This window comes from Pan troglodytes, chromosome 3 (genome assembly GCF_028858775.2).
Source record: "Pan troglodytes isolate AG18354 chromosome 3, NHGRI_mPanTro3-v2.0_pri, whole genome shotgun sequence".
In the NCBI taxonomy this organism is placed as follows: Eukaryota; Metazoa; Chordata; class Mammalia; order Primates; family Hominidae; genus Pan; species Pan troglodytes.
Window position 1 is genome coordinate 88,058,917 of NC_072401.2, and position 23,253 is coordinate 88,082,169.

Here is a 23,253-nt window from a genome sequence, read left to right on the forward strand (position 1 = left end):
ATGTACTTAATTGCCTGAATTTCTCAAGTCTGCTAAGTTTAGCCCTTCTAATTCTTTCCTCTTCAGCCCTATTGCTGGCACTATGGTGAAGTTCTCATTTCTCTTCTCTCGGACTTTTGTCATATCTCCTAACTCTTATTCCTGCTTCCTGACTGTTCCCTCTGCCACTGTCAGATTAATACCCCTGATCATAAGGGTCTTTTCCCCTCAAAAACCTTCATTGAGTTGCTCCTTTTTTACCCAATGAAGTACAGATTCCTTAACCAAACATGAAAATCTCTCCAGAGTCTGGTCCCAACTACCTTATGACTCCTCTTTTTTAGATGCACAGGCTGTAGCCAGTGATTATTAGACAGATCTTGTGCTTCTGGGCTTCACTTCTTTGCATGGCAATGCCTTTCTCCCTGTTTTCAGGTTTCCACATCCTGTGTACCATCCATTCTTTCAAGGAGCATCTACTGAGGACTTATAATATGTCCAACACTATAAAAGGTCAAGGAGATACAAAGATGAATAAGGAGTGGACCTTACTCTCAAAGGACCAGGAGGCTGAGAGACAAAGAAAAGATGATGATTTTGATGATGGTGATGATGATGATGACGTGCAGGGAATATACACAATGATAATAGATCTATATAGAATATTAAGAGCAGAGAGAGGGACACATAGTCTGTGTTCCAAGTCTCAGCTTAATACCCCTCTGCTTTAAGTTTCTTCTAACTCCTCTGTAGTCAAAATAACCTTTTCTTGTCTCCTTGAGTTTCCTTAGCACAAATTTACTACTTTTTTTAATACATAGGTGCATACATATATATTTATATCTCTCTCCTGTTAGACTTCTAATTCTGGAAACGGATATACAGATTAAATTAGTAGTTTTCAACCAGAGGCAGTTTTCTCTCCTACGGAACATTTGGCAATATCTGGAGACAATTTTGGTTGTCATAACTGAGAGGGTATGAGTAGATAGTACTATTGGCATCTAATGGGTAGAAGCCACGGATCCTGCTAAATATCCTACAATTTACAGGGCAGCTCCCCACCGCAAAGAATCATCCAATCCCGAATGTCAGTAGTGCTGAGGGTAAGAAACTGAAGCCAGAGTTAGAATCTTGCCTCTGTCAGTTAAATAGCTGTGTGATCTTGGGCAAGTTACCTTCCCTCTGTAAGATTGAATGAGCTAATGTATATAATGTAGGCCGGGCGTGGTGGCTCACACCTGTAATTCCAGCACTTTAGGAGACCAAGGCAGGCAGATCACCTGAGGTCAAGAGTTCAAGACCAGCCTGGCCAACATGGCGAAACCCTGTCTCTACTAAAAATAGAAACATTAGCTGGGCATGGTGGCAGGTGCCTGTAATCCCAGCTACTCAAGAGGCTGAGGCAGGGAGAATTGCTTGAACCCAGGAGGCGAAGGTTGCAGTGAGCTGAGATCTCACCACTGCACTCCAGCCTGGGCGACAGAGTGAGTCTGTCTCAAAAAAAAGAAAAAAAAAGGAAAGAAAAAAGGAAGAAATTGTTCTACAATGTATACAATGTAAGTTTGGCACACAGTAAGCATTATGTACATGCTATCTATTTATATTCTAATACATATAATAATATCTATTAGCTTATGATAGTAGTGTTATAGATACCAGGATGAAATATTTGTATCTTATCACACTCCCTAGTTTAGTGACTTTCAGAAAAAATGTTGACTAAATGGGTAGTTGTCTAGCTCTTCTATACATGCATGTCATCTAGAATCAGCTCTTCCATCTTTTCATTGAATCCTGTATATATGAATCATCACTATCAAAGGCACCTACCTCTATAGGACTGTGTCCTGGCCTGCTATACTACTATATTAAGGAAGGGAAATAGAGCATCTCTGTGCTGTCCGTAAGGTACGGATGGACCAACAAAGGTCATAAAACCACAAATTCCCTGGGAAGCTAAATAAATAAGCAATGCAAGTGAGAAGCAGATCAAAACTTTTTTTTTTTTAACTTGTACTGCCTGATTCTTTTTTCGCCTTGGACTTGTTGATATCTTTAATAGAAGATTTAATAATCCTGGATTGTGGATTCCTCTTTTTTCTCATTACGTAAAACACAAAGGAAAATATGTAGATCAAATACTTGCCTGTTTTTGAGTGATCCTTCCTGTGCGTGACCTTCCTCCTTTCTACACAATATATATATGCAGTCTGTAACCCATCTACTGCTGCTATTTATTAACCAGATGAACTAAGCACTGTCAGTGATGTCAGTGCTACTATATTAATTTAGTTACATCTTTGTATCAGTGATCTTTATCCCTGTGTCTTTTCAGGCTGCACCAACAGTACAAACTCTTTTAATTTATGAATAAAGTGTATGGAAGCATCATGCACTTACCCTGTACCGACTGTTTGGAATAAATGTAAAAGCATTTTTCTTTGTATTCTGTAAGAAATATTTTTCTAATATTAGGTACCAGGTTGTATTATCATGTTATTTTAACAAAGATCTGACATACCTGGAGTTGTCTAACAGCTCAACAATGTATTTTTAATTATGATTTAAAATATTACTAAAAGTGTGGAACCCATATAAAGTACCGTCCTAATAAAGTAGCAATTGTCATTTTGCATATTTTATTTCTCTGTAGAGATATTTCATACTTATATGTATTAGTCAAGGTTCTGCAGAGAAACAGAACCAATAGGGTGTGTGCGTGTGTGTGTGTGTGTGTGTATTTGTATGTATAGAGAGGTTTATTATAAAGGGTTGGCTCGTGCAATTATGAAGGCTCACAAGCTCCAAGATCCTCAGGATGAGTTTGCAAACTGGAGATTCAGGAGAGCCAATGATGTAGTTCAAGTCTGAGTCCGAAGGTCAGAGAAACAGTAGAATTGCTGGTGTAGTTCTAGTTCAAAGACTGGCAGGCTTAAGACCCAAGAAGGTTTCAGTTTGAGTCCAAAGGAGGAAAACGCTGATGTCCCAGTTCTAAGGCAGTTAAGTAGAAAGAATTCTCTTACTCAGAGGAGAGTTGACCTTTCTGTTCTTTTCAGGCCTTCAACTGACTGGAAAGGGCCCACCCATGATAGGGAGGGCAGTCTGCTTTACTCAGTCTACTGATGTAAATGTTAATCTCACCCAAAAACACTTTCACAGAAACACCCAGAATGAGATTTGACCAAATATCTGGGCATCCTTTGGTCCAGTCAAGTTGACACATACAACTAACCATTATATGATATATATAGGTGATCAGCAAATGTACAATTTTATAACCTAGTTTAAGAATGTTTTATTATAGTCATGTATAAAAATTATTAACATATAGTAACTCACTTGGCATATTGAGAAGTAAGTATAATAAAGAATCTTAAAGCATGGGCCATATCTCAAAGAATCATAAACCAAAATTAATATAATTGAGCATGCAATTAGTCCTTTATGCTAAAACTATGAAAAATGTTTTTCATATGTGAGGTTCTTTGAAAAGGTATTTACACTTAAGACTATTTGGAAAGAAGCTTAAAGAGAAATATGATACAAATAGTCTGCACTAGGCTGTCTTGAACTTCTTGCACATTTAATTTAATTCAACAGACATGTATTGAATATCTACTATGTAAAGTTCTGTGTTACTTGCTAAGAGGGATACTAGATATGTTAAAAAAAAAAAAAGCTGTTTCCCTCAAGGAAGACAAACAAGGACTCATCTAACTATACAACAAGGTAATAGTTAACTACGTCATCAAAGTGTGGTGCAGAAATATAACTGTATCATATATGAGATAATGCTTTAACCTGTTTGGGAGTATTTATACAGCATATATAAGGGGGAACATCATCACTGGCCTATCAGTAATGGCCAGAGACAATATTTTTGGTGGAAAGAACAGCTCACGAAAAGCTGAGAAAGAAAAGGATGTATTTTGCCAACAGAAAATTATCTAGATGTGCCTAGTGTTTAGGTTGTGATAAGGGAAGGAGCGATGACAGAAGAAAACTTAAAAATCTGCTTGCAAAATGGAAATAGAGGAAGGTCACAGTGAGCCCTAAATGTCATTATTTTAAAATTTGAATGTTTAAAAATTGAGAGCCATGAACATATTTGAAAAGTGGAACAACTTTTCTAATCTGTAATTTAAAAATAATTTAGGAAGCAATGTAAAGGATATATTAAAGTGTTGTGAGACTGTAAGAAGGGTACCCACTTTTATTACATATATCTGACTAATTTCTAAAGAGGATTTGATACAGTTTATAGAATTGAAAAATAAAGGTGAAAAAATAGGAGCCGAGTAAATAAAGACAAGAAAATAAGATGAAGCTGTAGTAAGGATGCTGCAAAACGAAACAACAACAACAAAAGCACACGGCAAGAATTCAGTATTGATAGAAGTGGCCCAGAAGATGAGCTCTGAATCTCTTGACAGAAGGAAATAGGAAAGATGATTACTTATAACTGAGATCTTGCTTTTTGTGTCACAGAAAAAAATAGAAGCAATCAGGACTTTCTCTAATATATCTCTAGCAGCCTCCCCGTGTGAATTCCCATATGCTCTGCCATCTTACTACAGATGAACTGTCCATGCTCTTCTATAAAGCCAACTCCTCCATTTGTGCTTTAGCTTCAATCTCCTTATCTACTCAACAATGTTCCTCTAGCAATCTCCATTCTCTCCTGCATTTCCAGTTTTCCCTGTTGAATCATTTCTGTCAGCATAAAAATATGTTGAGTTTTTTTAATCTTTAAGAAACCAACAAAGCAAACAACCTAAAGAGAAGTCCTTTGATTCAGCTTCCTTCTCCTTGTACTACGCTACCCATTCAGTGTGAGAAAATGCAAATCAAAACTGCAGTGAGGAAAAACAAAAAACGAAAAACTGCAGTGAGGCCAAGTGAGGTGGTTCTCGCCTATAATCCCAGCACACTGGGAAGCCAAGGCGGGAGGATCTCTTGAGGTCAGGAGTTCGAGAACAGCCTTGACAATATAGTGAGATCCCATCTCTACAAAAATTTTAAAAGTTAGCCAGGAGTGGTTTTACATGCCTTTAGTCCCAGCTATTTGAGAAGCTGAGACAGGAGGATCACTTGAGTGATCCATGAGTTTGAAGCAACAGTGAGCTATGATTGCACCACCTCACTGCAGCCTGGGCAACAGAGAGAGATCCTATCAAAAAACAAACAAAACAAAAACGGCAGTGATGCAGTGAGATTTATTGGTCAATTTTTAGATTGGCAAAACGCCAAGTCTTTGTAATACCTCTATGGACAAGGTTTGTGAAAAACTCTTACATGTACAAAAACGTGGAAAAACTCTTACATGTACTTCTGGTAGAAGTACAAAATGGTACAACTGTTATGCAAGGGAATCTGACAACATATATATAAAAACTGCAGATGATTTACTTTCTCATCCATTATCTCAGAAAATCCATTTAAGAGAAATACTTACAAGGCTGTTTGCTGAAACATCATTTGTAGTAGCAAAGGTTTGAAAAAAATTTTAATTCTCTATTAATAACAGATTGGTTAAATAAACAGTGCTATAACCACTAATGGAATTCTATATACCATTTAAAAAAATAAGATCTCTAAGCATTGATATGGAAATACCTATTGATAAGTTAAAAATGCAAGGTGCCTGCCAGGCGCAGTGGGTCACACCCATAATCCCAGCACTTTGGGAGGCTAAGGCGGACAGATTACCTGAGGTCAGGAATTCAAGACCAGCCTGGCCAACATGGCAAAACCCCATCTCTACTTAAAATAGAAAAATTAGTCAGGCATGGTGGCAGGCACCTCTAACCCCAGCTACTGGGGAGGCTGAGCCAGGAGAATCGCCGGGGGATGGAGGTTGCAGTGAGCCGAGATTGTGCCACTGCACTCCAGCCTGGGCGACAGAGCCAGACTCTGCCTCAAAAAAAAAAAAAGCAAGGTGCCTAGTAATTTTTAAGGTTTCTGACCTTTTATGAAAGGAGGAAATAAGAATATATATTCGTATTTGCTTGAATTTGCATAAGGAACTTTAAAAGCTAACAAAACTGATTATGCATAAAGGATGGGCTGGGGAATTAGGAAAACATCTGTTGTAATAATTTCCAGTCTTGCTATCTCTTTTAAGCTCTCATATACTTTTATGTAAAACATAAAATGATTATTTTCTCAAATTGTGTATTATATTTTCTTTGGAACAAAATAATCTGTATTTATAGCACTTGCTTAATTTTCTATTGTATTTTATCATAAAATTATTTCTTAAAAATTCTATTCCTAGATCCACATTTATTCTCTTGGAATGACACTGTATTGGGGGGCTGATTATGAAGTGCCTCAGAGCCAAGTAAGTTAAGTTTTTACAGTTGTTATACTTTTTACATATGTTCAATTTTACACCTTATATCATAGCTCTTCCACACGTTTATACGTGTTCTACAGCATGCTGTCAGGTGTACCAACATTCCTATGGAGTTTGTTTACATTAGTAATGTCATACTTTCAGGATGAACTTTCAATAAAGTACTAAAGACACTATTTTTAAGGTATTCCTAGAATTGTAGCAATCACTACCCAGGTTTCAACAACTCAGTCTGTGAGATGGAGCTGGCCTCTTCAAAAATTATAGCAAGATAAATGAGCATGTACTTTATTTTATCTAATGTAGTGACTGTTAAGAGGGATTGAAAATCTCTTGTCTTTGATGATTCATTCTACTGAATGTAAGAGCTTTTTTGATGCAAAAACTCTAGGAATAGTAGCCCTATGTCTCAGAGTGTTGTATTAGAGAATGTCATAGCTTTTTCTCTTGGCACTTCAAATCATACATCATACTTCACGACCCCTGTAACAGCAGACACAGGTATTAAAGTAACACTTGCTGAGGTCTTGGGCCCTGTTTGCCATTGGGCTGCTTCTAGTCATTATTTTCTAAAATAATTCTGATTCTTAAAGACCAATATAAACATAGTAGTAAATAGTAATTGAAAATTTAAAAATAGCTATATTTCATCAAGGCAAGATATAACATATAGAATTAGGTTTTATTTTAGGCATTTATAAGTCAAAACCAAAAATAACTAGGTGTGGTTTTTTCTTATTAAATAAAAGGAAGTAACAAGCATTTTAGCCTTTTATTCTAAAATACAAACATCTTAAGATCCATAAAAGATAAATAATATTCTTCACTTTGTTTGGTTTTATTTTATATCATGAAAAATAATGTATATTTTCTTTCTCTCTTCAGTTTCAATTCTGTAAATATAAATGAGAAAGTTAAAATATTACTGGAAATATTGGTGTCATATATTATGCAGCCTAACTTGTAAAATGTGATCACAGTCTATAACACTTTATGTTCTTTTCTGATAACTGGAAATAAAGTCAATATCAAATATAAATAGAGAGTCAATATCAATAAATATAAATTAGAGGGGAAATATAAACTTGTATTTTAGGATCAGAAATCAGGATATTTTAGAAATATTTAATATTAATTTAAAAGTATTTATTAAGTACCTACCTTGTGTCAGATACTGTTAGACACTAGTACTATAGTGACGCATGCCTATGGAGTTTTTTGGAAGGAACAGACAGCTAAACGGCCAACTGCAACATAATGCAATAAATGCTATGTTAGGGAAAATAGAGGATGCTATGGAAAACAGAGTTGGGACTTCTGGTTAGGCTTGGAGGGTCAGGACAGATTTCTTAAAGGACATTGCATCTAAGCTAACACCTAAAGGATGATATATTAATAATACCCAAATGGATGAGAAGTGGAAGAGTCATAGGAAAGGCATTTGTTTAGACCAAAGTGGATATACCAGTTTAAACTCCCGTCAGCTTGGATGTGAGTTTTAATTGCTCCACTCCTTACCAATTCTTGTATTGTTAGTATTTTTATTTTTCACTATTTTATTGGGTGTGTAGTGGCTTCTTCTTGTAGTGGTTTTAATTTATATTTCTTAGTGAATAATGACATTGGCCACCCTTTCATATGCTCTTTGGCCATTCAGATATAATATTCTACAAAATACGTTAACTAATAAAAAAAAAACCCTCACATTCTGGCTTGTCTGTTTGACCAACATAATGATAATTTATATTTAAATGGTCTTGAAGCATTGCAATATTTTAAATCTCCTTTAAGTTATCATGGGAGTATCTAATTATATTTATACACATTGACTGTATTACATTTTATAGAATATTAGGAAACAGTTTATTCCCCCAATTGGTGTGTATGTTTGTGTGTGCGTGTGTACATGTAGTAACTGTTTATCAAAACATTTGAAGAAGCCAAGAATTTCACTACTTTACTTTATATTTTAAAATGCCCAGAGTTTTTCTGTACTTCCTTTCTAGGGAAGTATAAGTTAACTATCTTCTGCTAATATATTTTTTAAAAAGGTAAAACACAGTAAAATGCTTATGCTGATAAAAAGGAATTTATTTCCTCCAAGTATGTGAAGTGTGTTTTAGTGTGGTTCCTGTGATTCCTAGAATGATTTGTCTCATTAGAAAAAATATTTGCTCACATTTACTCACTGGCTTTTCCTTTATTTATATTCAGCCTATTAAGCTTGGAGATCATCTCAACAGCATACTGCTTGGAATGTGTGAGGATGTTATTTACGCTCGAGTTTCTGTTCGGACTGTGCTGGATGCTTGCAGTGCCCACATTAGGAATAGCAATTGTGCACCCTCATTTTCCTACGTGAAACACTTGGTAAAACTGGTTCTGGGAAATCTTTCTGGGGTAAGCTACAGTTACAATAGTAAATATAGTCATATTTTAAAATTTAGTAGATATCACAAAATTTTCTTTAAGGATACTATATAGGTAGCATTTTCTCAATGAAGACTAGAAATGGGAAATTGAATTTCTTCTTCTAATATAAATTGTTTATTTGAAACAATACTTAAAATTTAGAAGCTCATTGCAATAAGTCTAGATTTTGTGAGAATTATTCCCAAAAATATCATAGAATGATAGCATGTTTGAGCTGAAAGTGTCTCCTCTTGTTTTCTTTCTTAGATCTTTTCCCAAGGAGCTTTTAGCAAATGGTTCTATTGTGAACACCTAGAAAAAATGTATTAACATGAAAATGGGTTTTAGAAATATTTAAATCTACTTTCTGTTGCTTTATACCTATTTCGTGACCACTCATTTGTCTGGATCTTCTAGGTATTTCCCAAACCTTCTCCACTTTCCCTTCTTCTCGGAACACTGCTACCTAGTGTATCCAGGGAATCCATGCTTGTATCCCTGCCAGATTTCCCCAAGACCTGGACTCTTCTAGTTTTTCTCTTGTTTTGGATATGAAGAATCCCAAGAATAACCAATGCTATATATTACCTGAAAGTCCCACCTCTGTTCTGCATTTCTAAGGCTGTATTTTATCTTGTTTGCCCTATCTGATCTGGATCTATACTTTATCTGCTCTTATCCTTAGGGTTGTAGTCCTGGAGTGTTGGTCCCTCTTCCTTGCACAGGTTACAAATTTACCACCGCCACACAGTGTTCTTGTTGACTTCCTCAGAATTCCTCATCGGTAGGGGTTTAGTTCCCATCTTAACCAGGATGTCAGATGGCTGCCAGGAATGTATTCAAATTCTGCACAGTTTTTCAGTTGATAACAAACAGGCCCACAGATCTTCTAGACAAATGGTTTGTAAACTCTCCCTCAAGAAACCTTTGCGGTTCTATAGTGAAGGGAAATGTAGGAAGTAGAGGCCGAATAAATGGAGTTCTTGGTTGCCCATTTTCCCTCTTTAACTAGAGCAGCTCCAGTTTTATTTGATCTGTTTATATTTCTGCATGTGATTTTTTTGAACAAAGTAAAGCTATTAAAAAATCTTTGAAAACCATCTGTCCAGACCAAAGTTTCTCATATTGTTTTCAATATTTTTGTTTTAAAAATTCCTCTATGACCAAATAAGCTTGAGAAGAAACTATTTAAAGGAAATTAAATGTATTTTCACTGGAGAACTTCTTAGAGCCTTTAATATACTAGACTATATTACTAACCTTCAAGAAGAATAGGCATGTAAATAAAGCATTTCCCAAACTTTCTTGGTCTTGGAGGTCTTTTTTTCAGACATTCTCATAAGACTAATATTCTTTAAAACTTCACTTTATGGATAAGGAAACTGATACCCAAACAACTATGGGATTTGAGTTTCCTATTAGACAGTCCAGGGACTTTTTTATTACACCACACTTTCTCTAAGACTTTTGTGCTGTTTGCTAATTTTACTCCTACAGTAAAATTGTGAGAGATATTTTTTTCTGTCTTTGAATGAAGAATTTTTTTTCTGTCGCCATAGAAATTATATTACCTATCTAATAATTGCCCATATTACATATAAAATCTTCATCCCTTTAAGGTTTAGCATTTAGTTCTCTTTATTATAGTGGATCTTTATTGTTCATTTATGTATGAAACCTGTGCTAGGGATTATAGAAGATACAAATTTGAATAAAATATTTGATCTAGGAGCTCTTATCTAAAATGCCATAACCATTTGCTTAATTATAAAATGAAAGAAGGCTATAAAATGATACATAGTAAAAATTTTAACAGCTATGAGAGTTTAAAGGAAAAGGATACAAATTATGACTGCATTGAAAAATAGCACTTTGAAGCTGAGCATGGTGATGCATGCCTTTAGTCCCAGCTACTCAGGAGGCTGAGATGGGAGGACTACTTGAGCCTGGGAGGTCGAGGCTGTAGTGAGGCATGATTGCACCACTGCAGTCCAACCTAGGCAACAGAGTAAGGCCCTACCTCAAAAAAAAAAAAAAGTTAAAATTAAAAATAGCACTTTGAACTGTATCCTATAGGCTAGATAATCTCGGCAGAGGGAAGTGAACCTGGATAAAGGCTGTGAAATGGGAAAGCAGGAATGTTTGGGGAACAGTATGACAAGGGGTGTATTGTGGGGTTATTTAATGGGAGAGAAAAATAGAAGGATCAATTGGAATCAGCATGTAGAGAGCCTCTCTTCACAAAGACAAATTTTTACTAAGTATAATAATGCTCCCCTTACCTTTCTATTGCTCTTCCTCATCTCCTAGACATCACTGGGTAGAAGTAACTCCAACAGCTACTGTTTTTTAAGTGTTTGTTTACTTTGCGCCAGACACTATGCTAAGGGGTTGATGTGCATTATCACATTATTCATCATAACAACCTCAATTTAATAGAGATACTTTTATCCTCATTTTAGAGGGCATAAAACTAAGGCTAAGAAAGATTAAATAACTTGCACCTAGTCACAGATACAGTAAATGATGGAGACATAATTGGAACTGGGGTGTTTTTGACCCCAGTATATTCCTTAAAGCTTTTGTTGCCTCCAGTAGCTGACAGAATGAGTTAGTCTTTCACTGGTGTGAAATTCATTCTAAGTGACCATCATTCTTACTTAACATTAATTAGCGTGAGTAAAAGTCAGCAAGCCAGCTTACTTGTCTAGGTTTTTCCACTGATTTAATGTTATAATATTTGGACCACAATTTTACTTATCTGCAAAATAGGAATAATAATATGTGTCAATCATCCATATTATTAAACTGTTGTAAAAGTAGTTATTTCCACATTAATGAGCTGCTTTGTGGTCCTTAGAAGTTTCTTTGCTATTTCTCCCTTTATTTATAATATGAGGATAATATTGTCTACCATATGAGGTTGTTTGAGGATTAAATAGCACAAAGTGTGTGCCTAGCATATAGTAACTGTTCAATAAACAACAGTTATTAATAGTAACTAACTTCAATGCAGGAATTTTCAAAGATGTGGGATGTTAGTAATACTGTCTTTTCAGTCACTGACAGTACAGTGTAATCTGGACTAACATCATTTATGCAACTTAACTGATAACATGATTTCAGAAATACTTCCATTTACAAGTCTTCTTATAGGTAGAAAACATAATGCTTGAGCCTTGAATATACCACCTTAGATGGGTTTTTAATCCATACTTCAGCAAAATTCACTAATGGAGCAATATTAAAACATTTCTGTGGTATGTGCGAGTTTGTGTGTGTGTAAACAAATATGTATGCATGCTTTTGGTGCTAGATTTAAGTAATTTCTCTTCACCATTCTCTCTTCCATTTATATTGACATTTCTCCTCTATTTGGCCACCTGAATAAAACAGTGGTCTGTCCAGTTTTTTATCCCTTATAATGTGGAGTTTGACCTAATTTGATATACTTTATTTCAAGCAGATACCCTTTGCTAAAGCTATTAAACTTTAAGATTACATTTTGTTTTAAAGGGAACTTAAAAGAGCATTGATTTAAATTTGTTATCCCTCAGAGTGTCCATTTAAAGACTTAGCATTTCTCGGCCAGGCATAGTGGATCACACCTGTAATCCCAGCACTTTGGGAGGCCAAGGCAGGCAGATCACTTGATGTCAGGAGTTCAAGACCAGCCTGGCCAACATGGTGAAACCCTGTCTCTACTTAAAATACAAAAATTAGCTGGCGTGGTGGTATGCACCAGTAGTCCCAGCTACTCTGGAGGCTAAGGCATGAGAATCGCTTGAACCTGGGAGGCAGAGGTTGCAGTGAACCGAGGTCCTCCAACCTGGGTGACAGAGTGAGACTCCGTTATATTTAAAAAAAAAAAAAAGACTTAGCATTTCACAAATGTAATTTCTGAAGGGCAAGATCTATAAAATTATTTCTGAAAGTAATTTAAATTCCTCAATTCATAGTTATAATCAAGAGAAAGCTTTATTATACCAAAATTAATGTGGTTTTTAAATTATAAGCTAACTTAAGAGTAGTTATTGGTTGGGGAAAAAAGAAGACTTCAAGTTTACTGTTTTCAAATAGAACTCATTTTAACAAGTTTAATCTGATGGTATTTTCTAGTTAGTAGGTTACTTTTCAGTCACTGCTTCTTCCCTTTTAATTTTCTGAAATGAATTGGCCAGCACTGGTCTACATAAATCTTATCCAAGAATACAAATTACCCTACAAATACAATAGGACATAGAGTCTCATTATTTAATGTTACATTCTCCAAAAACTGTGTAATTAGTGTCATTCTGTAAACAGTTACCATGAAAACAAAAGGGAGATCCTTTTGTCAAACTTGATTTTTTATTACCTGTGTACAGACAGATCAGCTTTCCTGTAACAGTGAACAAAAGCCTGATCGAAGCCAGGCTATTCGAGATCGATTGCGAGGAAAAGGATTACCAACAGGTAAGAGTATATTAATAGGAAATGTCTAGGCTTTAACCTTATCCCATTGTTTTCTTTACAAAATTATACTTACCTGGCTTTGAAATCTGGTAATTGAGACTATGATTAGAACATAAACGTACAAACTGGAGGTAGGGAATGGGCAGGAACACTAGCTACATTAAAAATAATTTCATTAAACTTATACAGAAAACATTATTAATATACTTAGGATTCCCAGAGTAACTTGTTTCCCTTTCCAGTATTGGTATATCAATAATAATAATATTTATTTACTTTATCGTGGTATTTCATATTAAAATACTTTTTAAAGCATGACTAAATAAACACATGTATATGTTTATGAATATAAACACTACTGAAACAAAAGTTTCAGAAAACGTTTTTCTTACTGCACTCTGATATTTTTTATCATATTTCTTTTTTTTTAAATGCTAGTAATAACTCACTAAATAGATTTTATCATGGAGTTATCAAATACTACCTTAGGTCATGTGATACTTAGTAAATAAAAACTAATGATGAGTAGTGGTTTTGCTATTTGTCAATAGCATTATATAATTATGTATCCTATGATAAGTATTAAATTTATTTTTTTGAAAGAAATGAATGGAAATTTCAGGCCAGGCGTGGTGGCTCACGCCTGTAATCCCAGCGCTTTGGGAGGCTGAGGTGGGCGGATCACCTGAGGTCAGGAGTTCGAGACCAGCCTGGCCAACATAGTGAAATCCCATCTCTCTAAAAATACAAAAATTAGCCGGGCATGGTGGCAGGCACCTGTAATCCCAGCTACTCGGGAGGCTGAGACAGGAGAATCTTGAACCGGGGAGGCAGAGGTTGCAGTTAGCCGAGATCACACCACTGTGCTCCAGCCTGGGCAACAAAGAGTGAACTTCTGTCTCAAAAAAAAAAAAAAAAAAAAAAAAAGAATGGAAATTTCAAACACTTGAAATAAAAGTAAATATAATTTTATGTGACAATTTATTTTTCATTGCTAGTTTCAGGCATGGCTTATTTATAAAATAAACTTTTGATTTTGCTGATTATCTTTGTTCTCTTCTTATCAAGCAGTTTTGAGAATCATGATAATCTAAACATTAACAGAAATACTTTTTTAGATCTTGTCCTAGATCTTGGGGCTAGGTAGAAGTAAATGTACAGATTGCTTAAATATATTCTAACAAAATATATTCTAATTGATATAGCTTAATAAAATAGATTAAAAAGTTAAGATTTTAATTTAATCAGAGCATCAGAGAAACCTGTCTTACTTAAAACCTATGAGCAACTCTAATTGTGAAAAATAAATGTGGACCTTGACTATCTGGACCAAATGTTTTACAGAGTCAGAACTCTCATATCTGAGAGGAAGGAATGTGTAAGTTAAAGAAAAGCAGTAAAATTGTTTCTAAGGGAGTGATTTTGTAATGGTACAGTTAAGTATCTGTTTTGGTGCTTCCATTTTAATTATTGTGAATAAAGACTATCTGAAAAGATATTTTAGCTTTCATTTCATTGGTATAGTAATTTATTTCTGGTTAGATCAGAGTTTTTTTCTAATGCATATATGATTAGTTTATATATGGGCCAAAAAAATAACAGTGTGGTAACAATTTTGAAAGTATTTTTCATCCTTTCTTGCAAATATTTCCTTCCTATACTTATGTCCCCATACTGTACTTTTGTCACTTTCTTTTTGTAGGTAAAAATATGTTTATTTTTATACTATTCTAGGATTTGAGATAGTATATAGTGTAAACTTTAGCACTAATAATAGCAGCAATTTGTTAATTGATCAAATTTGCAGTCAGTCTCCTATTTTAGAATCGAATAATAACAGAAACTTATAGATGAATATCAATAGCAGGCTGAAATAATCTTTTGGGAGACATAGTGAACATTTTAATAAGTAGAACATTAGATTTAAAAGACATTTTTGTTTTTCTTACTTATCTTTTTCTATTTTCTCCCTCTCTTTCTTTCCTCTCTCCACCTCCCTCTTTCCTTTCCTCTCTCCCTCCCTCCTTTCTTATTTCTCTTTCTTATTCTTTCTCTAACCTCTTTCAGCAGTTCCCTACTATCATTTCCTACTACCATTAAGTGGCCATGTTATGTAATTGAAGTTTATTTGCTTATGTGTTACTTCTTGATTTAGTAACTGTAATGTTGTATTATTAATTTTTGCAGACAGTGTATTTTTCTAAGAATAAAACATATTCACATATGATTTATTTATGTATATATGACTTCCATCCTATCTCCCTTTCCAGTGTGGGTCTGTAGAAAGAAAAAGGTGAGCCTTGCAATATTTATCAAATTGTAAGGATTATCAAATGCTAGCATAATTTAGATTTTATTACTTTCAATGGTTCAGAGGCTTAATGTTTCAGAAATTAATTGTTACATATTATTTTAAAGATAGCAATTAAGAGATTATACTGAGTCTATACCTACTTGATAACATATTTTTAATAGGTTGTCATTTACATATATACATATATTTGTTTCATAAAGGACATTCATAAAAGTTAAGCTTTCTGGACATATAGATGCTGGGGATAGGGGAAACCTATATTAAGTTCATTAGTTTTTATAAGTGTTCAGTGTATATTTGTTGATTGAACGAGAAAAGGTTTTATGGAAATACTAGATTTTGAAGTGTAATATATTTGTAGTATACTTCTTTAATAGCTCCATAAAGAAATATGTGAGACTACGGTTTATTTATTTAGCCTATGTTAAACATTAAGTTGTATGCAAAAGAAAAATAAAACATCTTGCCTCATATTATTAGACCATTTTCTTATTATAACAATGAAAACATCAGAAATTTTAATCCAGATTTTAATGCCTTTTATTTGTGATTTTGTTTTTATAATACTAAGAAAGATTTAGTATTATTGTCTAATAGTTCCTTAGAATTCTTATTATTAATATGCTGTTCTAATACAGATAAGGAAGCGTTGACTGTCATGACTTTACAAAATTAACAGAGAAATCAAATCCTTAAGTAGATTGTTTGTTGATTTTATCCTCTAATAGTCATATTGGAGAATAAACTCTCCCTTGTATCTAAACTCAAGAGAATTTGTGAGTAATTACAATTAGTCACTCAGGATTAACCCAATTTTGTTTGTGTTTCTATTTTTTTTAGTAGAGTTAAAGGTCCTAATACTGAAATAATAGTCTTATTTGGATCAAGTATAAGGGAAGAGTATTCTTCAGACCTTCTTAACCATCAGTGCTTTGCACAGTAGTATTGCACAAGTGCTCTTTTCATTTACCTTTTACAAATTCATAAAACCTCATTTTAAGTACAGAACCAATATAAATATACTAATTATAGCCATTACCAGGCAGAAGCATTCAGCAGCTAATAGTCAACGCATAGACTAATTTTAAAAGTTTAAGATTGAAAAAAATATTATCTCTTGAAGAAGTAATTCTTCTAAGACACCTAGGACACTTGGCAGTGCCAGTTCTTAACTGTCAGTGGTCAATTGCAGCAAAGCAACCTTGTGATACATTCTTAATAAAACATTTTCTTCAGTGTGCACCAACCTAAAATCTGTATGTGGTGATAGCATTAGTTTATTAGGCTCCTGACTACAGGAGTAGTCTTTAATAAAGAAAATGTTAAGATGGACAGGGAGATGCAGAATTAGGTGGAAAGATGTATGCAAATTTGGGGATAATGCCTTATACCTAGTGATTTAATTGTTCAGCTCAAATGTAATAAAGATTTTTATCTATAAGTAAATGACCTTAAAAGGTCTCTTCTTATATCTTACCTCCAAGATCTGTCACAGAAGCTAAAGCCTAAACTAGTGGGCTCTCTGACCCTACTTTGTTACCTAATACTGCCAGTGCTGATTAAATAGCTTCACTGAGCGGAAAGAAATCAAACATTTCCTGCCAAGCTTAAGGTGGAAACTTACACTATTATTCAGATCAACATGGTGGTGCTTTAGAACTTAGGCATATTAATAATATCATGTTTCTTTCTTTTGAAACGCACTTGGACACATTTGTGAGGATACATGGGGACTTGGGGAGCCTCTTTTAATATTGAAATGCCATTTCGAAGTTTACTTCTAAGAGATGTGAATTTTTGAGTCTGGGTGAAGTGAAAGGTAAATGATGATATCCAGTGTAGGATAATGTTAATCACATATAACAAAAATAGTTAAAACACAATGTAATTTACAAGGAAGTTTTTTCTAAAATTTAACTAAATTTTCTAAAATTTAACTAAAATAAATGGGATGTGTTCTATTGCAAAGACTTTTTATATTCTTGAAATCTTACCCAAGGAATACAAATATGAAATCTTTTATTTGTAAATAAAGTATATTTATTGTTTGCCATTTAACTTTTAGCAAGCTATGCATTCTCCAGAAGGAAAATGCTTAGGGCCATTGCAGTGATCTAGTCAAGCAATAATGTTAATTGGAAATAGGGTGATGGCAGTGGAATTAGAATACATGAAATAATAAGATGTCTTTGAGAATTTAAATAGCCATCATTTACTGTTGGATTTGATATGGGGATTAAATAAGGTAAAAGATTTAAGGATGGTGCCCATATTTCTGTTTTGAACAATCAGTTGAGTAATTAGGCCACTTATTGTAACAGGAAAGACTGGGGGAGAATGAACAGTTCTGGATGTGCGAAGCAAAAGATCAGTTTTGAGCATGTTTCATTACATATGATTGGAACTCCCAGAAGAGGTCAGTGCTAAGCATATCAATTGGGAGTTGTCAAGGTATAGATGATATTACTGCCTTGTTAATGGAAGAAGTTATATAAATACAAAGTGAGTAGATGAAATTCTAAAACTGACACCTAAGGAAATCCAACATTTGGATATCTCATAAAGGAAGAAAAACCAAAGACTAAGAATGAGCAGTCTGACAGGTAGGAGGAAAGCAGTTATGTAAAGAGAGGAAAGATTGAGTAAAGGATGGTCATCATAACCAGTTTTTACTGAGAAGTAAAATATGTATACCAAAATGTCCATCTGATTTGGCAAGCAGAGATCATTGGTCATAACTAATGAGAGCTGCTAATGTATAGAGTAGTTGGAGATTAAAGTGGGTACAGTAATGAATGGGAAGTAAGAAATGGGAGATAGCAGTAGCTAGGGGGAAATGTGGTTAACAGAGGAAGAGTTTGGTTTGGTTTGACTATGGGAGATACTAGATTATGTTCACATACTAATGGGAATATTCAACAGAAAGGAAGAATATTGAAAATATGAGGAGATAGCAACAGAGAATTAACCAAAGAAGTAAAGTCTTTGATAAAGTAAAATTATGAGGGGGGAATCCAGAATACATATTGGGGATTGGCCTTCAACTGGCAGGAAATTTCATCTTTTAAGATGGCAAAGAAAAGAGTAGACATAGCCTGGCACAGTGGCTCACACCTGTAATCCCAGCACTTTGGGAGGCTGAGGTGGGCAGATCACGAGGTCAGGAGATAAAGACCATCCTGGCTAACATGGTGAAACCCCTTCTCTACTAAAAATACAAAAACAAAATTAGCGTGGTGGTGGGCGCCTGTGGTCCCAACTACTCAGGAGGCTGAGGCGGGAGAATGGCGTGAACCTGGGAGGCGGAGCTTGCAGTGAGCCAAGATGGCGCCACTGCACTCGAGCCTGGGAGACCGAGCGAGACTCTATCCCCCCTCCAAAAAAAAAAAGTAGACATAGGTAGTATAGAATTACTCATGGAAAGATGAGAAAGCTCTCCTCCAACAGCTCCGGTTTTCCTGGAGTTATGACAACACCATCAGCCAAAAGAATAGGGAGTTAAGTTAGAAAATGTGAAGAATGAGGAAAAGTGAAACAGTCATTGTGGAAAGTAAGCACACTGTTAACATGTGGTGTTGCGTGTACAAAGTGATTGACTATGAATTTATGATGTTGCCAAATACCCACTCGTTTGATGTTTTTCCAAGTTTTAACTGCTTGTTTGGTAGTCAAGGTAGCAGGATAAGGCAGATGGTTAAGTTCATCTATGTGTGGTTTATGATCCTTGAATCCTTTCCATTCTTTTTTTAAATCTATCGTGTTCTATCAATTTTCAAGAATATCTCTGTTCTCTATTCAATAAAATTTTAAATTAATGAGTTCCAAATGTGGTTTGTTTAAGAATATAACTTACCCCTAAAATACTGTAACACAGACATACGTTTATCAGTTTTCAAATTATCTTAGGTTAGAAGCTGGAGTCTGTGACAATCTGTGTCTGGATGTGGTATGGTATATTTCTTGGTGTTCTTTATCTGATGTGCCCAAAATATAGATGTTATCCTTATTTACACTTGAGTAGATTCATGGGAAGATGAGGCACAATAAAAGCACAATGTTTTAATCTTATCCTTAAGTAATTATTTGCTGCCATTCTGAAATGAATTCCCTTTTTAAAGATTTTTTAAGGTAAAATTTGTGTTCAGGGAATTAAAGCTTATAGTTGTTACACTAAAGAGGCAATTGATGTCTTTAAATAAATTAACAAGCAATTTATTATTATTAAGGTTTTAGTCATTATTTTATATTGTATAGCAGATAGATATCACAACGATCACAGAAGGTAGCACATGAAATCTTCAGTGTTTATGGGCTATTGAGTTAGTGACTATAAAATATTTACCCACATTTCTTTTTTCAGTAGTGGCCATATATATGCTTTTTTGTTGAATCTATGGATTCACAAAATTAATTTCTGGATGGACATTTTTGGTGTGTGTCACATTTATAGACTACTGTCTTTTAAAAAAAAGTAAAATGACTACTGATTTTTAACTATATCAAGGACTAAAGAATAAGAGTTGGTACTTTATTACAATTGGCAAATAATGGTAAATTATGTTCTAGAGGAAAAAACTTTTTTAGTGCATGAGGGTCTGCCATGGAAACAGTAAGTTTCTTTCATAACTTAAACACAGTCAAAATTATTTGGATTTCAAACACAAAGTTTTCTGAAAACATGTCTAATTATAATAAAATCTTGATACTTAAGAATTTGAAATGCTACAATTCTATTTCCATCCAGAATATAGCAAGAATTCTTTGTTTCTTCCTTAAATGTACGTATTTAAAAGATCGAAATATACCAGGGTTTTATAGTGATATGACATACATTTGAGTTATACCTTTAGAAGTTAAAGTAGTTCACTATACATTCCATTACTGCCCCAAATCATTTCTTGGATAGTGAATATTCTTCCAAACTGGATAGTTGTCTGCTTTTTTAAAACCAAATAATTCACATTTGATGAATATAAAATAATACCACTCAAAAATGTCAGTTCAGTATATTGCTTTTATTAGATAAGAGACGATGAACTATGAAAAGTTATGCAAACATAGTATCTCTTTCCTCTTCCACTGTGACCATCATCACCATCCCATTTCACCTCTGATCTTCCATTTGGAGCATTTAGGAAATTGCCACCACTTTCATTGTCAATAGTGGATTACATTTCCATTTATTTTCTAAAAATTGTGTGCATACATGATAGATTCTTATCATTCCAGGAAGAAGCTCTACTTCTGATGTACTAGACATACAAAAGCCTCCACTCTCTCATCAGACCTTTCTTAACAAAGGGCTTAGTAAATCTATGGGATTTCTGTCCATCAAAGATACACAAGATGAGGATTATTTCAAGGACATTTTATCAGATAATTCTGGACATGAAGATTCTGAAAATACATGCTCCCCTTACCAGTTCAAAACTAGTGGCCCAGAAAAAAAACCCATCCCTGGCATTGATGTGCTTTCTAAGAAGAAGATCTGGGCTTCATCCATGGACTTGCTTTGTACAGCTGACAGAGACTTCTCTTCAGGAGAGACTGCCACATATCGTCGTTGTCACCCTGAGGCAGTAACAGTGCGGACTTCAACTACTCCTAGAAAAAAGGAGGCAAGATACTCAGATGGAAGTATAGCCTTGGATATCTTTGGCCCTCAGAAAATGGATCCAATATATCACACTCGAGAATTGCCCACCTCCTCAGCAATATCAAGTGCTTTGGACCGAATCCGAGAGAGACAAAAGAAACTTCAGGTTCTGAGGGAAGCCATGAATGTAGAAGGTTAGTAATTCTGTGCATGTTTGAGAAAGAATTGAAGTATTTTAAATATTTTTTTGAAATAAAGAAGGGTTATTAAGTTATTCCACAAGTCTTATTTTCACTGCCAAATTTTTGTACCCTGGTTAGTCTCTTACTTCTCTGTCAATTTCTGTTCTCCCTTCCATCAAAACCCTAATCGAAATACTCTGCTTCCACAAAGTCATCCCTAATAAAAATGCCCAGTCACGTTATAGTCTCTCGATATTTGGGGTAGTATATTTTTAGATTGTAAGCTTCTCAAAGGCAGGAGGCATATTTTCTACTTCTTTTTGCTTAAATTCTCCACCATACCGTCTACCGTGCACTATCTCATGGGAGGCTTCAGTAAATAACTGGTTTGTGGAAATAAAAAGCAGTTCATCAAAATCAGCAATGCCGGAGAAGCAGAATAGCATGGTTATGGTGCATTGCTTCTCAAACCACCAGCTTCAAATTACAAATTTTGGGGGCACAACTGTAGAAGATTATAATTTACTTTGTCTGGAATAAAGTTTTGAATCCATACCTTTTGAATCATAGTACATTTTAGGTTTACAGAGTCAGCCTAGGTTTGAATTAGTTCCTCCATTAGTAACTACGTGGTCTTTACTTGGGCTTCATCTCTCCAAGTCTAAATTACTCCATCTATAAAATGGGCTTCTCAAAGTAGCTTAATTAGGTAATGAATGTAAAGTGATTAATATTACATTATTAGTGTGAGTAATATAAAAATAACTTTATAAATGGTAAATTCTTATTCTAGAGAAAAACTGTTTCAAAAATACTTGATTTCACACACAAAACTCAATATGTTGATTGGAGTAAAATTATGTCCAAGACATATGGATAGAGGCTATTTTCAGTATAAATAGATGTGACATATAGAGGCTATTTTTAGTATGAATAGAAGCAAGAGAAAAGAAGAGATAATTTTTAATCTAATTCTGTACATTTTTTAAGATTCAAGTTTTATACTGCCCTTGCTTCCTAGACAAATCCTAGGACATAGCTGATTAAAGACGACTTTAAGATCTTTCTAGTTCAAAGAAAAGAATGACATAATTAAGGATCATATTTATTTTTAAGATCGTTATTCTAGTGTAATATTTTTTATTAATATATTTCCTTTAAAGTATTCTAAAGATCTGTTGTCCTGTTACTTAAGTTTCAGGCATAGCTCTGGAGCTGAACATAATTTATGAGTTTTGCTGTACTTCGAGTAAAAGAAGCTTTGCATTGTTTTTTCAATTTCAGGAATTGAAAATTAGTAAAGAATTTGAAATTATGGAGGAAATTATTGAATAGTTAATTGATATGGGTTCCGATATAACATGAATTTTTCAAAAACATTAGCCAACTTTATGAGATGGTTGTATATAACCTTGATCGAATACTTTCAAAGATAGGAAGTAAAAATTTAGAAATTTATATTACACACAACTTCACAACTTTTGGAATTGTGATAGCAAAGAGATTAGGCACTTTCTATGGTTTAAAAGTCTCCTTTTTTATGTTGCACAACAGCTAGTATATGAACATTAATTTAGTCTGACCTTCTGTCAAGCATGCCCTCATGGAAACAATTATATAAAGAAATCTTGTCCATTGTGAAAAAAAAAACCTTCAATGATTCAAATAGATAAAACCATTATAGTTTTGAAATAGAAATAATGAAGATATATACCAATCTATATGAGTATTTCTAACATTTAAAAGGCTAAATGGTATCTTTTTTTTATTGTGAATGTTAAAAATGAAATTATAGGCCAGGCATGGTGGGTCACACCTGTAATCCTAGCACTTTTGGAGGTCAAGGTGGGAGAATTGCTTGAAGTCAGAAGTTCAAGACCAGTCTGGGCAATATAGCAAGACCTTATATCTCCAAAAAAAATTTTTTAATTATCCAAGTGTAGTGGTGCACTCC

At 34.3% G+C, this 23,253-nt stretch overlaps 1 protein-coding gene across 30 annotated transcripts in view; it reads left to right on the plus strand.

Moving 5' to 3' along the window:
- The window catches only part of PTPN13 (protein tyrosine phosphatase non-receptor type 13), a 221,028-nt gene that overhangs the window by 84,036 nt on the left and 113,739 nt on the right, over positions 1-23,253 (plus strand). For 18 of the 30 annotated variants that reach the window (XM_016951818.4, XM_063808928.1, XM_063808927.1 and 15 more), the window contains exons 4-7: positions 6,260-6,325; positions 8,555-8,740; positions 13,120-13,207; positions 20,751-21,311. In XM_016951818.4, coding sequence (XP_016807307.1) covers positions 6,260-6,325; positions 8,555-8,740; positions 13,120-13,207; positions 20,751-21,311 — 901 coding nt within the window. Of the gene's footprint in view, positions 1-6,259; positions 6,326-8,554; positions 8,741-13,119; positions 13,208-20,750; positions 21,312-23,253 lie in introns of those variants that run through there. The other 12 variants (XM_063808932.1, XM_063808933.1, XM_063808934.1 and 9 more) reach the window with 3 other exon arrangements.